This window comes from Pseudoliparis swirei, chromosome 9 (assembly GCF_029220125.1).
Source record: "Pseudoliparis swirei isolate HS2019 ecotype Mariana Trench chromosome 9, NWPU_hadal_v1, whole genome shotgun sequence".
NCBI classification, from domain to species: domain Eukaryota; kingdom Metazoa; phylum Chordata; class Actinopteri; order Perciformes; family Liparidae; genus Pseudoliparis; species Pseudoliparis swirei.
In genome coordinates this window covers 13,570,495-13,585,850 of record NC_079396.1, presented here as the reverse complement: position 1 = coordinate 13,585,850, position 15,356 = coordinate 13,570,495, and the positions used below count along the sequence as shown (strand labels likewise).

At 47.3% G+C, this 15,356-nt stretch overlaps 1 protein-coding gene across 5 annotated transcripts in view; it reads right to left on the bottom strand.

Moving 5' to 3' along the window:
* The window catches only part of znf385a (zinc finger protein 385A), a 56,235-nt gene that overhangs the window by 13,183 nt on the left and 27,696 nt on the right, over nucleotides 1-15,356 (bottom strand). For 2 of the 5 annotated variants that reach the window (XM_056423589.1, XM_056423593.1), the window contains exons 3-4: nucleotides 7,064-7,174; nucleotides 824-998 (exon numbers count right to left, since the gene is read on the bottom strand). In XM_056423589.1, coding sequence (XP_056279564.1) covers nucleotides 824-998; nucleotides 7,064-7,174 — 286 coding nt within the window. Of the gene's footprint in view, nucleotides 1-823; nucleotides 999-7,063; nucleotides 7,175-9,668; nucleotides 10,043-15,356 lie in introns of those variants that run through there. The other 3 variants (XM_056423590.1, XM_056423592.1, XM_056423591.1) reach the window with 3 other exon arrangements.

Sequence of the window (15,356 nt, the reverse complement as noted above, 5' to 3'; positions counted from 1 at the left end):
CCGCCTCCGGAACGAAAAACAGGCTTCGCCCCGTCACGAAAAACAGGCTCCACCTCCGGAATGAAAAACAGGCTCCGCCCCCGTCACAAAAGACAGGCTTCGCCCCCGTAACGGAAAACAGGCTCCTCCCAGTCACAAAAAACAGGCTCCGCCCCCGTAACGGAAAACAGGCTCCGCCCCCATCACAAAAAACTGACTGCTTATCTTTTCCAGTTATACATTTCCAACCAATATGTTTGTGCTTCAACATTTTCAGCAGGAAGTTTCCTTTTTTGATATGTTCAGATGTTTAAGCTATTTTCAGCCTATTTCAGATGTTGGCAGCTATTTTCACCTATGTTCAGCTTTTTATAAAAATATTTCTGCTATTTCCAGAGATTTTTAGCTATTTCCAGAGATTTTCAGTTATTCATTTCATATTTCAGCTATTTTCAAACATTTTCAGCAATTTAGTTTTTATTTTTCAGCTTCAAGCTTTCAGATGTTAGCATTCCAACGCATTTTCAGTAGGAAATGCATTTTCTAGTTTCTTAATGTATTCGTAAGTTTCTGGAGCTACAGAAAGGAACACATTGCTTTATTTGTGTCCCACTTTTAAAGGGACCTTAGAGACATTAGTAGTCTGATTTTAAATACACTTTAACTATCATCATCAATGAGTTACCATTAATGAAAGAATAGGAGTGAATAGGAGTGAAACTCAGTGCAAATGGTTTCTTTGGCTTGTGTGACTGTGTTGGCAATAAGCTCTGCTGCAACTGCATCGGGCCACACAGAGATGCTTTTTTCTGTTCCTAGTCATGAATATGTTCTGCTGTCTCACCCGCTTTGTTTGGTCCGATGTCTAGGACAGTTCCAGGGGCGATGGGCGGAGACGGGGAGGAGGTGGGGGGCACAGTATGAGGCTTGTCACCCTCGTGGGGGCGACTCTTTGAGGTCTCAATGCCTTTCACTCTCCTGGCATGCCGGTTTCCTTTGTAGTGGGCTTCTGCCTGACTCTATAGGAGAAGACAGACACAACACACATGTTTATGTTGTGAGCAAACAGCAATGCCAACAGGTGAAGAAAACATTGCAGGTTTGATTAGACACATTGTGACACCTGCACACACATGTGCTTGTCATGATGATTAAAGGCCCTATACTCTGAGCCACAGACAGCAGGCAGGTTTACAGTGGACGACTGAAGGGATAACAAGCTTGGGAACAAAAAGATGCAGTGATGGAGATGTTCGAGGCCCAGACCTGTCTATCCCCCTTGTCCCTTAGTCATCGTATTGTCAGACTCAATAAGCTGCATGATCATTTATTATTAATTTAAAATCTGTTTCTGGATCAACCGTTTGTCTATTTTTGCCGTATTTGCTGAGCTCAAAGTTGTAACATCCTGGACATAGTCTGCTGTCTAAACATCTACATACATCCTGACAGTTCTTGGCTCCGGCTTGTATTACTGCAGCCCTGCTGACAGACATGCCAGAGAGTTGAACAGGGGGTCAGTGAGATAGCCCACTCTCTAACCTCCTATAACACACGCCCATTATGAAAGTACACATTATCAGTGGGAGGCTGGCATATGTGGGCCCTTAGTTCAACATAAATACTGTGATCGTCTTCAGCTGCTCACTGAACCAGCTCAGGCTCTTGTACAATATATACAGTGCATCCGGAAAGTATTCACAGCGCTTCACTGTTTCCACATTTTGTTATGTTACAGCCTTATTCCAAAATGGATTAAATTCATTATTTTCCTCAACATTCTACACACAACAACCCATAATGACAAAGTGAAAACTGTTTTTTGCACATTTTTGCACATTTATTAAAAATAAAGAACGAAAACATAACATGTACATAAGTATTCACAGCCTTTGCCATGACACTCAACATTTAGCTCAGGTGCATCCTGTTTCCACCGATCATCCTTGAGATGTTTGATTGGAGTCCACCTGTGCTAAATTCAGTTGATTGGACATGATTGAGAAAGGCACACACCTGTCTATATAAGGTATCACAGTTGACAGTGCATATCAGAGCATAAACCAAGCCATGAAGTTCAAGGAATTAGCTATAGACCTCCGAGACAGAATTGTAGCGAGGCACAGATCTGGTGAAGGGTACAGAAAGATTTCTGCAGCATTTAAAGTCCCAATGAGCACAGTGGCCTCCATCATCCGGACATGGAAGAAGTTTGGAACCACCAGGACTCTTCCTAGAGTTGGCCGCCCAGCCAGACTGAGCGATCGGGGGAGAAGGGCCTTAGTCAGGGAGGTGACCAGGAACCCGATGGTCACTCTGACAGAGCTCCAGCGTTGTTCTATGAAGAGAGGAGAACCTTCCAGAAGGACAACCATCTCTGCAGCACTCCACAAATCAGGCCTGTTTGGTAGAGTGGCCAGACGGAAGCCACTCCTCAGTAAAAAGCACATGACAGCCCGCCTAGAGTTTGCAAAAAAGCACCTGAAGGACTCTCAGACCATGAGCAACAAAATTCTCTGGTCTGATAAAACAAAGATTGAACTCTTTGGCCTGAATGCCAAGCGTCATGTCTGGAGGAAACCAGGCACTGCTCATCACCTGGCCAATACCATCCCTACAGTGAAGCATGGTGGTGGCAGCATCATGCTGTGGGGATGTTTTTCATCGGGAGGAACTGGGAGACTAGTCAGGATTGAGGGAAAGATGAATGCAGCAATGTACAGAGACATCCTCGATGAAAACATGCTCCAAAGCGCTCTGGACCTCAGACTGGGGCGACGGTTCATCTTCCAACAGGACAACGACCCGAAGCACACAGCCAAGATAACAAAGGAGTGGCTTCGGGACAACTCTGTGAATGTCCTGGAGTGGCCCAGCCAGAGCCCTGACTTGAACCCGATTGAACATCTCTGGAGAGATCTGAAAATGGCTGTGCACCGACGCTCCCCATCCAACCTGATGGAACTTGAGAGATTCTGCAAAGAAGAATGGGAGAAACTGCCCAGAAATAGGTGTGCCACGCTTGTGAAATCATACCCAAGAAGACTTGAGGCTGTAATTGCTGCCAAAGGTGCTTCAACAAAGTATTGAGCAAAGGCTGTAAATACTTCTGTACATGTTATGTTTTCGTTTTTTATTTTTAATAAATGTGCAAAAATTAGCAAAAAACAGTTTTCACTTTGTCATGATGGGTTTTTGTGTGTAGAATGTTGAGGAAAATAATGAATTTAATCCATTTTGGAATAAGGCTGTAACATAACAAAATGTGGAAAAAATGAAGCGCTGTGAATACTTTCCGGATGCACTGTACATGCAATCAACCCTGTCTTCAATATATCATAGAAAGATACAATGCAATATAGACACTGGAGGTTGTCATGGACTGGAGGGCGTTGTGCATTCCAGTAAGGAACATAAATGGTGCAGAGATCTATCATGATGAAAGGCTAGCTACTGGCTAGTGTGTTTGTTCAGAGGGTAAACAAATCTTCATTCGTCAGGAGATTGCCAGGACAACAGGGGAGTCTGTCTAGTCTGCGTATGTTTGTGTGTCTGCACAGAGGTATGTGTGTCTGGAACAACTTGAGATGCAAGGTTGCTCTAGCTGCCACTGCCAGTGGCCTGGCTTCACAGTAGGGTGTGAAACAAAACACACACACAGACACAGACCCGTTCGTAGAGGGACACGGTGTCGCCACGTAACCCTATTTGCCATCTGTTCGCTCACTCTTTATCTCCCCTCCATCATGGTTTAAGTGTCCCTCAATTAAAATTAAATAGGCTCCTTACTGATAGAGACACATTCTATCAATGCAGCACTTGAGTCAGATAGCTCCCCGCTGTCTCCACAAGTATTTTGTCTGAGCAGATGTGTCATGTCACATTGCTGAATGATCTTTGGATCGAGGGGCCAGTGATAAAGATGATGACCAAGTTGCTGGTACGGTTAGTTGCCGCGGAGAGACAATGCCAGAGAGGCTGCAGATCATGATGGAGAGAGCTGTGGGTGCAAGGGAGCGGCGGTCGTGTGGGGGGTGGGTGGCTGCTGCTGTCCGAGAGGTGATCTCTCAGATGAAAGAAGTAATGCAGTGAGATAGGAAAGTACATGGTGGTGCACAGCGAAGCCGCCACAGAGGCTCTCTTAAGCCTCTCCCCCCAAGCCAAGTGGATCAATTGCTGAGCAGGTGAGCATCAGTGTGAGATCCTGATGAGGAGAACAGAAAGAGTGTGACGGGAAGATGGAGGCAATATGGTGCACAGCCAGGGAACAAGACAAGGGAGGTTATGTTAAGAGCTGGAATGGGAATGATATAAAAGACAGAAATCTCATAGAGAGGAAAAGCTGCATAACATCAACCTGTGATGCCTGTGTTTCATTATGCAGAGGGTTCCAGCATGACTATCACTCTGATAGGAAAGCTGTGTTGTTACAGCATAGCTACAGCTGCAGCTCCAGATGAGAAGAAATGGGAGAAGAAAAGGAGAGGAAGTTAAAAGTGAAAGAAAAATGATGGATAGACTGGAATGATAAACAAGCGGGAAACAGTGAGGGAAGGCGGCAGGGAAGTAGAGAGGAAGAGGAATAGAATAATAGATGTGTGGAAGCCAATAGTTGAGCTGCAGCAGCTGTGACGTTGGTCAATGCAGCAAGATAGAGCCTATGATGTCACTTGTGCAGCATGCCATCAAGGTTAATATAAACCACTAGTTTAACACCTCACATCACCACACGACACAGGTACAGCGGGTTGAAAAACCCTCGCCATATCCATTCCTCCCCTCCTCTCCTTCCCCTTCATGTCTCCCCGCTCCCACTTTCCCGAGATGCACTGGGGCTGTCAGAGCCAGACACTAATCCATGCCCTTGACAAATGCATCTTATAATAAGGAGTGGCAGGAAATTTTAGGCATTTCCATGCTGTAAATAATGCAGCATCGGAGAGGAAGACAGATAAAAAGAGGGGAATATGGTTGCTGAGAGAGAGAGAGAAATACAAAGAAAGAGGCAGAGAGAGCGAGAGATCAATTGAGGACGCATGGATGATGGCAAAATGATGCGTGAAATGAGGGGAGCACAGGGTGTGAGCAGGAAGGCAGAACTGGATCCTTTTGAAGACAAACACATGGGTCATGACTTCACACAGTAAGCCACATCCCTTTCTTTGACTTGAACAAGCCAATCAACTCACAGCTGGCATATGAAAACTGATAAATCCCAGCATCATGGGCAAAATGGTTGTTCTCTTCCAAGACAGAGCCCCAGCCTGGAGACATGAGGCGGGGAGGGCAGCACAGGATTCTTTGAAGGGTTTCCAGCTGTTTTATTTTCACCCATGAAATATTCATCCTGACTTGACATCATGTAAAAGAACAGTGTGGGCGAGGAGGCATTTTATGGTGAGCCGAGCTTAGTAGGAAAGCACAGATTACACGCAGCCAGTTTGACATTGCTGGTATACTGCAGTGTCGGCTTTTTTCTTCTGTACACCGAAAGCAAAAGTGACAATGGCAGCAGAGAGGTGCTGTAGTTCTGCATATCATAATCCTGAGGATTCACGTGTGTGTGTGTGTGTGTGTGTGTGTGTGTGATGTGTCTGACTTTTCAGGAGCTCGCAGAAAAGACGAGGCTGCATACTGTTGCCGGTTCCACATGTTCACAAATAAACATGAGCTTCAGTGAAGAGACCAAATTCTCATAAAAAAACCTAAAAGATATGATCTAACATTTATTATTCTTTATGTTTATGGAAATTACAGTTTGGGACAGTTGTCTCGTTATGTTTATGGTTGTGGCAATGTTTTTATGCTGCCCAAGTCTCTCTTGAAAATGAATAATTAAGCAAGTCATACCTGGAGTTCACCAGACAATGCGTAGTGTGAATGGCACTGTGAGGATAAGGGATCTGTCCATGACGTAGGCAGATTGATTTAGATGTATTAAATTATTATTTTTGGGAGGTGAAGTGCAGCCTATTGCTATTAACAGTATGTATCATCCTTTCCAGTAAGAAATGCTCAATACACATTGTGCTTGTTTAAAAAAGATTTTTTTGTGGCGGATGTGGAAAAAATACAGTTGAGCCTGGACACATAGCGGTCATTAAAACAACAGCTTAACCATTAAGTTAAATATTTAAATTACACTCTGTATATCCTAACTTCAACCTCTAGGTGGGCTCAAAGTATTTCATTATGTAAACATCTTTGCTTCCTGTGCCTGTGAAGATATACAGCAGAGAAATCTGCAAAGAGTAGGTTTAAGATTACAGCCCTGCAGCTCCCTGACCACATGGAAACCATAATTGTAGACCCTAGGAGTATATATAGTATAGCACCGGTCCACTCCTTAGTGCTGCGTATTGTGGATGGATGGTACCCTGAAGTCCTAACGCCCTGAAGTCCTAATGCCCTGAAGTCTGCGCTGCTGAATAGTATCACAGACAAATTATACACTGCACACATGACATTTGGAACGGATGTTGTCATTTTTCTTTCCTATTTGTCCACAGCAAGAAGAAACGACTTAGAGAGGGTTGGCAACACATAAAATACTTCCATAATTTATCATTAGTCATGTATGCAGGTTGCCCCGGGGTATAATGTGCCATTAAACTACCATTATGAGTTTAAATTAAAACTACACCATATGGACCAAGAGATGAACATACTGTTAAATGATTGACAGAATTATACAGAAGCATGAACAAAAGTGTTTTTGATTGTCAAGAGATTTCTACTTCATGGCATGTTGAAGATAGTATACAAGCTTTGTCAATGTGTATAGTCCAAACAGAAAATCTCTTAGAAAATGCAGGCGAAAATCCTCTTTCTCTCTCGTCTTCTGCAGCAGCTCTCTCGGCTTTGTGCTGCAGTGATTATTTCTACTAACTCCACACCGTGTTCAAATAAATTAAATTCCAACAGGGTCGCAACTGCCAAAACACAGCCCAAACAAACGCACCACACACTCTAAGTCAACACCCGCTCTCGGGAGAGCAAACAGGATAGAGCGTCTTCCAACACTATTATTGCACTTAGGAATTGCAGACATCCCGAGAGATGGATTTATACTGTATTTGTGTACCTCTGAATTGAAGCGGATCTGGCAAACATTACAGGAGATGACTGGCCGCTTTGTCTTGATCAGTGGAACTCCAAAGGTGTGGTTGATCACAGCCTTCTGCACAGGATCCATCTGACAGAGAACGTAACAAGGGAAGAGATAAGGAAAGAGAGACATCTTGAGCTATCATTCATACTCGTTCACTCCAGTTATGTGCTCCAGAAGTCCTGCTGCTACAAGTAAACAAGCCTGTCCATGCCCTCTACCTCAGATGGTAGAGGGCAGTGTCGCGTGGAGAGGCCCTCATCTTTTGGGCTCAATTTAAAGGTCGAACTGGCTACATGCATGGGTAGAGTGTGAATTACGTGGCAATGCATTGTTTGCTCGTCTGTGTTTTCTTTCAGCAAAAAGTGATCAACTGTCGAGTTAAGGATACAACTCAGACACCTGTTGCACCCAAGCTCAGGCTTCTGATCCTGACCAGCTTGTAGTTCATACTGTCCCTGTGTTAATAGTTTCAGCCGGGACGTCCATCATCTACATTGTGTTAAGCACATCGTGTAAATTTAACCCCCCCGCTTTAGGAGCTCTACAAGGGGTTGTGGCTAAGCCGCCCATTTAAACTCTATCCCAGACACTAAAGACCCTGCCTGTACTGATCCAAAAGGGCTCCATTCCAATCTTTAGAGCATTTATCTTGTGATCATTGTTAATTGACCTGAGCATTAGCCTGGAGTCAATGGCTGGTGAGGATTTTCACCACAAACAATTGTCTGGCACTATATCAACAGCTAAAGCAGGCCGAACGCATAAGATGATGTGGCACTGTATGGATCTGCAAAAAGAATGAAGAGAAAGTAAAGTCCTGGCCTGAAGAACACAATGGATAAGATGCTACGTGTTTTGAATTCATAAGGCACTCGGGGAATGTTCCAGACAGTCCTCCAAGTCTGCTGCAAACCTGTTGGTTAGGAGGAGGCTGCAGACTGTAAATGACTCAATCTGGCTCATCTCGCCATGCAATTAGGCAAATTACCAAACTTTCACTGAAGCTATCTTGCACCCGGAACCATAGTGTCATTTAAAAGTGAAATTTCTTTACGGTGCATGTTACTCAGCAGTTCCATAGAAAGAGGCTAAAACAGAGAGAGAATTAAATAGGGAGGAGGCTCGAGACATTTAGCTGGGTGATACAACAACATGACAGAAACACACCATCTGGAGGAGCGAATGAGTGGGAGAGAAAGATGGATTGGGACAGCTAGAGAGAGAAAGGGAGGGAGATATGGAAAGAACCCAGAAATAGAGAGAGAGAGAGAGAAAGAGGCCCAGGCCGGACATCCTCACATTGCACATTCTTTACTCATTTGGCTTTCTTTCCCATACTCCACGTTCCATGACTCCCATTATTTCTCTGAAGTCGGCTCGACTGCTGCTGTGAATTCAAATGCATCGGATGGAAGGGGCGGTCTTTGAGCAATGACATTGGCGCATACCTGAGCCTCAGCTGTGACTTTGCAATAAACCAGCTGAAGAGAACAAAAATCAACGAAACGTTTTTGCAGAATCTTTGGAACTTATGCCCAATGTGACCCCAACTCCCACAATACAAGCACAAGTGAATCACTGGTGTGAAATAGTGTATTGTCGGTGGCATTACTGTGACCCATCATCAAGTTAACAAGGGCTCAGTGGTGTAACTGTCCGCATGAAATGTGGGCTTCTCCCCAGCCAGTCATATTGTTCTCTGTGGGTCAGCTATGATCCATCCAGTCTGTTCAGCTGTTAAAAACACCGCCCAGCTGCCAATAACACTTTTTTGGATGGCAGCTCACATGGCCTCTACAAATTTGTTCTCCAAAACATGACCTCATGAAATAGGAGCTGAGCCTTGTGATGTAACTGAAGAGGGATTTTCCAAAGCTCAGGTCGCTTTTGACCAATTTTAAGAAGGTCAGCAATTGCCCTTCAAATTGGCAGTGCTTTTTTGCATCAGTATGATTTAAATCTCTTTAATGTATAACATATGCATCGCACATTTTCGTTTTCATTAATAAAATTGGACTGAGTGAGTATTGGAAACATTTCAATTCTAGCTGTTGGAATGTGTTGAGCTTTGATAGATGCGAGTAAAGCACACAGACCCTTGCATCACTCAGCAGTCCCATCAACAGCTCCACATGCCCGAAGAGCCAGACTCCTCCTTGCCTTTTGTTTACACAGAGTTTCTTCTGAGAAGAAACAGACCAAACAGCATCCAAGCATCTCTCGGCGCACTGCACAACAACAACATGCACCTTAATTCCTGACATCCCCATATTTCAGTCTTTTTCTAGAACTCTCACTTCTCTCTAGTGTTTTTTTTTAGTTGTTCATCCTTTTCTTGTTCCTGCTTGCTCTCTTCTTCTAGTGTGTTTGATCAGTTCCAAGCAACAAAAGGTTCGGGGTTGGACTCCAGCAACGAGGAATGCACTGTGCTGTAACTCTCGGTGGGACCGCTATGGCAGTCACACTAAAATCTGCACTGTGCCAGATTAATCCAGCTCTCGGAGCTCTACGTTCTACAATACTTTTGAGTTGTGCCCACACTGGTGAAAGAAAGAACTCCAAGCATTTAAGTACTCACCTTCTTCTCCTCTGTGTCTGATGAAGCTTGGAGCTGCATTGGTCCTCCCGTGTGTGTGCCGCTGGCATAGGTGTGTGTTTGAGGCTCAGCGTGTGTGAGATTGAGAGTGTGTGGTGCACCTTCCTCACTCATTCAGCCCCCTGGTCGGTTGTCAGTGCTGAATACAAACTAACTCAGGAAGAAAAGAAAAAACCTCACTTTTTCCGAGTGATGCATTCCCAGCTACGATTTCTTTGTTTTTCCTCTTTTGGCACACTCTCTGCTTCTCTTTGAAAGGCTGCAAGAGAAGAAGTAAGTGTCTGCTGTAAGGATTTTCTCAAATCTCTCCCTAACTCTCTATTCTCACTGACACACCACCGAACAAGTGCTTCACCCCTTTGATCAGCCTCCTTCCTCTCTCCTCTCAGCTGCTTTCTCTCTCTCTCTGCCTCACGCTTCCCTGTAGTGCATTTCCTTCAGCTTTCTCCTCCCACTCTCTCTCTCTCTCTCTTTCTTTCTCTCTCTCTCTATCCCCCTTCCTCATGCATACTCTGTCCAGATGTAGCCAGGATTGGATGACCCACTCCCCCTCTTCCATAAGTTCACACCATGTACCAAATGTCATCATCAGTCACACAAGCTTTTGCCTGCCCCATCAACCATCAACCAAACCAGATATGACCACACACACACACACACACACACACACACACACACACACACACACACACACACACACACACACACACACACACACACACACACACACACACACACACACACACACACACATATACACACACTACTCTTCTTCTCTGGTTTCTTGTTACAATGGTTTGAAGACCTTGCAGCCAAACATTGGCGCACAGAAGATCTGATAAAGCCCCCAAACACACTCTGAATGATTACTATTTTGATTATTCTGAAACCTGTAGAGGCAACAGGTCAATTGTTGCGGGTCATTGGTGCTGCAACAAGACACAGACTGAGAGTTGGTTTGGAGGAGAGTGAGAAAGGAGAGAAGAGGAGCTGGGACAGCAAGTGAGATTCAACAAGTCTGCACACGGTGTTGTATGATTGGACACTTTCATTGGACATTCCTGACTTTGCAGCCTGAGCAAGCCCACATCAGGGCATGCATCTTGGCTCGGAGGTGTATGTGGGTGCGTCTATCAGGACCATCTGCTGCAGATAAATAATGCATCCTTGTCACTGTCAAGAGGCGCATTGAGCGAGACTGGCAGGTCGAAGACAAATCAATTAGCTAATCATGGACCCACCACCCGCAGGGACAATCATCGGGGTCGGGTGCTATGTAGACCGGGCGGCAGGCTGGGCAGGGGACCTGGGCGAGCCGATCGCCGGCGACATAGACTAGCTCTAGGGACGTGGAACGTCACCTCGCTAGCGGGGAAGGAGCCAGAGCTGGTGCGGGAGGGGGAGCAGTACCAACTAGATCTAGTTGGGCTCACCTCCACGCACAGCGTTGGCTCTGGAACCAAGCTCCTGGAGAAGGGTTGGACTCTCTTCTTTTCTGGAGTTGCCCAGGGTGAGAGGCGCCGGGCGGGAGTGGGGATACTCACAAGCCCCCGGCTGAGCGCTGCCGTGTTGGAGTTTGCCCCGGAGAACGAGAGGGTCGCCTCCCTGCGCCTTCAGGTTGCGGGGAGTAAGCTCTGACTGTGGTTTGTGCTTATGCACCAAACCGCAGTTCAGAGTATCCGGCCTTCTTGGAGTCGGTGGGAGGGGTCCTGGAGAGGGCACCGCCTGCCGACTCCATAGTTCTCCTGGGAGACTTCAACGCTCACGTGGGCAATGACAGAGAAACCTGGCGGGGAGTGATTGGGAGGAACGGCTTGCCCGATCTGAACCCGAGCGGTGTTCTGTTATTGGACTTCTGTGCTAGCCACTGCTTGTCTATAACGAACACCATGTTCGAACATAAGGTGGTTCATAAGTGTACTTGGTACCAGAACACCTTAGGCCGGAGATCGATGATCGACTTTATAATCGTATCATCTGATCTGCGGCCGTATGTCTTGGACACTCGGGTGAAGAGAGGAGCAGAGCTGTCAACTGATCACCACCTGGTGGTGAGTTGGATCAGATGGCGAGGGAGTCGGCCAGAGAGACCTGGCAAGCCCAAACGTGTAGTGCGGGTGAACTGGGAACGTCTGGTCGAGGACCCTGTCCGGGAGGTCTTCAACTCCCACCTCCGGATGAACTTCTCACACATCCCTGGGGAGGTTGGGGACATGCAATCCGAGTGGACCATGTTCAAAGCCTCTATTGTGGAAGCGGCCGACAGGAGCTGTGGTCGGAAGGTCATCGGTGCCTGTCGCGGCGGCAACCAAGAACCCGTGGTGGACACCGGGGTCAGGAAGCCGTCAAGCTGAAGAAGGAGGCCTACCGGGCCTGGCTGGCCCAGGGGTCTCCTGAAGCAGCTGACAGGTACCGGCAGGCCAGAAGGGCTGCAGCTGCGGTGGTCGCGGAAGCAAAAACTCGGGCATGGGAGGAGTTCGGGGAGGCCATGGAGAAGGACTTTCGGTCTACCTCAAAGAGGTTCTGGCAAACCGTCCGATGGCTCAGGAAGGGAAAGCAGGGTCTACCCCAGGCTGTTCTCAGCGTGGGGGGGGAGCTGCTGACCCGGACAGGGGACATCGTCGGACGGTGGAAAGAATACTTTGAGGAACTCCTAAATCCGGCCAACATGTCCCTCTAGAGGGGCAGTGCCTGTAGACTTGGGGGTCGCACCAATATCCCTGGCAGAGGCCGCTAAGGTTGTTAAAAAGCTCCTTGGTGGCAAGGCGCCGGGGTGGATGAGATCCGCCTGAGATGCTGAAGGCGCTGGACATTGTTGGGCTGTCTTGGCTGACACGCCTCTTCAATGTCGCATGAGGGTCATGAACAGTGCCCATGGACTGGTAGACCGGGTGGTGGTTCCCATTTTCAAAAAGGCACCGGAGAGTGTGCTCCAACTATCGTGGAATCACACTTCTCAGCCTCCTGGGAAAGTTTATGCCAGGGTACTGGAAAGGAGGCTCCGACCGCTGGTCGAACCTCGGATTCAAGACCAGCAGTGCGGATTCCGTCCCGGTCGTGGAACTGTGGACCAGCTCTTCACCCTCGCAAGGGTCCTCGAGGGGTCCTGGGAGTTTGCCCAACCAGTCTTCATGTGTTTTGTGGACTTGGAGAAGGCTTTCGACCGGGTCCCACGGGAATTGTTGTGGGGGGTGCTGCGGGGGTATGGGGTTCCGGACCCGTTGCTACGGGCTATCCGGTCTCTGTACGCCTGCAGTAGGAGCTGTGTTCGCATCCTCGGCAGTAAGTCAGACACGTTCCCGGTGGGTGTTGGTCTCCGCCAGGGCTGCCCTTTATCACCGGTCCTGTTTGTGATTTTCATGGACAGGATATCTAGGCGCAGCCTGGGGGTGGAGCAGGTCAGGTTTGGGGGTCTTGGGATCGCCTCTCTTCTGTTCGCAGATGATGTGGTCCTGTTAGCATCCTCAGACCATGACCTCCGGCACTCACTGGGGCGTTTTGCTGCCGAGTGTGAAGCGGCAGGATGAGAGTCAGCACCGCCAAATCTGAGGCCATGGTGCTCTGCCGGAAACCGTGGATTGCTCCTCCAGGTGGGGACAGAGTGCCTGCCCCAAGCGAAGGAGTTCAAGTATCTCGGGTCTTGTTCACGAGTGAGGGTAAGATGGAGCGGAGATCGACAGGCGGATCGGTGCAGCTGCAGCAGTAAAACAGGCGCTGTACCGGTCTGTCTTGGTGAAGAGAGAGCTGAGCCGAAAGGCGAAGCTTTCAATTTACTGGTCGGTCTACGTTCCAATCCTCACCTATGGTCACGAACTTTGGGTAGTGACCGAAAGAACGAGGTCGCGAATACAAGCGACGAAATGAGTTTCCTCCGTGGGGTGGCCGGGCTCAGCCTTAGAGATAGGGTAAGGAGCTCGGACATCAGGAGGGAGCTTGGAGTCGAGCCGCTACTCCTTCGCATCGAAAGGAGTCAGCTGAGGTGGTTCGGGCATCTGATTCGGACGCCTCCTGGACGCCTCCCGTTAGAGGTTTTCCAGGCACGTCCTACTGGGAGGAGACCCGGGGAAGACCCAGGACACGCTGGAGAGATTATATCTCCCGGCTGGCCTGGGAACGCCTCGGGATCCCCCAGAATGAGCTGGAAAGTGTCGCGGGCGAGAGGGAAGTCTGGGTCAACCTGCTGGGTCTGCTGCCCCCGCGACCCGACCCCGGAATAAGCGGATGAGAATGGATGGATGGATAAAGCTATATATGGGTTTAGGAGAGGCCATTTGCTGTGAGGCAGTTAACCCTCAATGTGAGTCTCATTAAGACTGTACACTCTCTGCACTGATCACCTAATAAGAGAGAAGGCTGCTATCTCCTTGCAGGGACGTTCTCAGCGTAACTGCTGCTATAATGTTGTGTCTCCATTGGCATAGTATGCTAATCGTGCATTTATGCCGGTTTTAGTGCAGAAACGCTGGAGGTAACTATTTATTGTCATTTAATTTGAGTTCACCCTCATTTCATATAGTTGAATGAAAGAGATGAGACCCAAGCAGAGTCATGCTCTGATTGTCTCAACATTATTTTTGCCGAAAAGCCCAACAAGCCATACAATTAATATTGTCACTCATGTAAACCGAGCTGATAACACTTACTCTATTACTCTCGGTAATGATGCCGAGCCCTCATTAGCATCAATCAAAGTTGTGTATCTTATTTTTGCAGTTTTACGGATCATAGATGCATTCAATGCGTGTCACAGATAAAACGACTCGATTCACGACACGCCAGGCATCACATGCTCTTAGCCTTGACCTTTCAGTCATATTACAAGAGTACTATCATGGTCAATCATTTCTCTATTGTTTTTAATGCGTCGCAGCAAAAGCATGAAAGTACTGCCCATGTGTACGTGCCAATATGCAGTGGAGCTATAAGGTCAGACTGTCCTCCAAGCCTCTCCTATGGCCCCATCTCCTGGCCACGGGGCTATAAAACACCACTCAGGGGTGGCTTGCAGTCCTCAGCAGCAACAGCTATTAACATTCACAGCGTCCCTGTGGACCTTCAGACGAGCTAACCTCTGATAAGGTGGATGGGGAGCAGAGAGATGTTACAGAATGAGGGGAAGAGAGAGAGAGAGAGGTTCAGAGGCAGACTGAAGAAAGTGCAAGAGTGGAAACTGAGTGCCTGCATAATGTCAGTATCTCTATTAATCCATGTCTGCTGGGTACACTGAAGTTTTAACATCAGTGAGAATTCCTCCACTGATGTCATGGCCCAGAGAGGGCTATTAGAACTGACTCAACTAAAATGTGTTTAACAGTGTCTGGACTCCTGTTACTATCCCTGTATTATACGGAGTGAAAGCACTTGCTAGATATTTCCAATTAGTAACAGTGGATTGGAATGTGGCACCTTTGTGAAACCGCAGACAAAAATACCAATACCAGACTGACGCAGAGAATAACAGCCATGGCCCAAGAATAACATCGCCCCACATAGAGCACATACCACGTTTACAGATTGTATGTATTGCTGACAAGAAATGTGTTAACATTCCCTGATGGAGTCCAGAGGAGCAGGCGGCACATTATGCTGAGTTGGTAAAATGCAAAGTGTCTCTACGGTCTAATCTAAATGATGAGATGTTAGTCAAGGCCTGAGGAAACAGGAAGATCC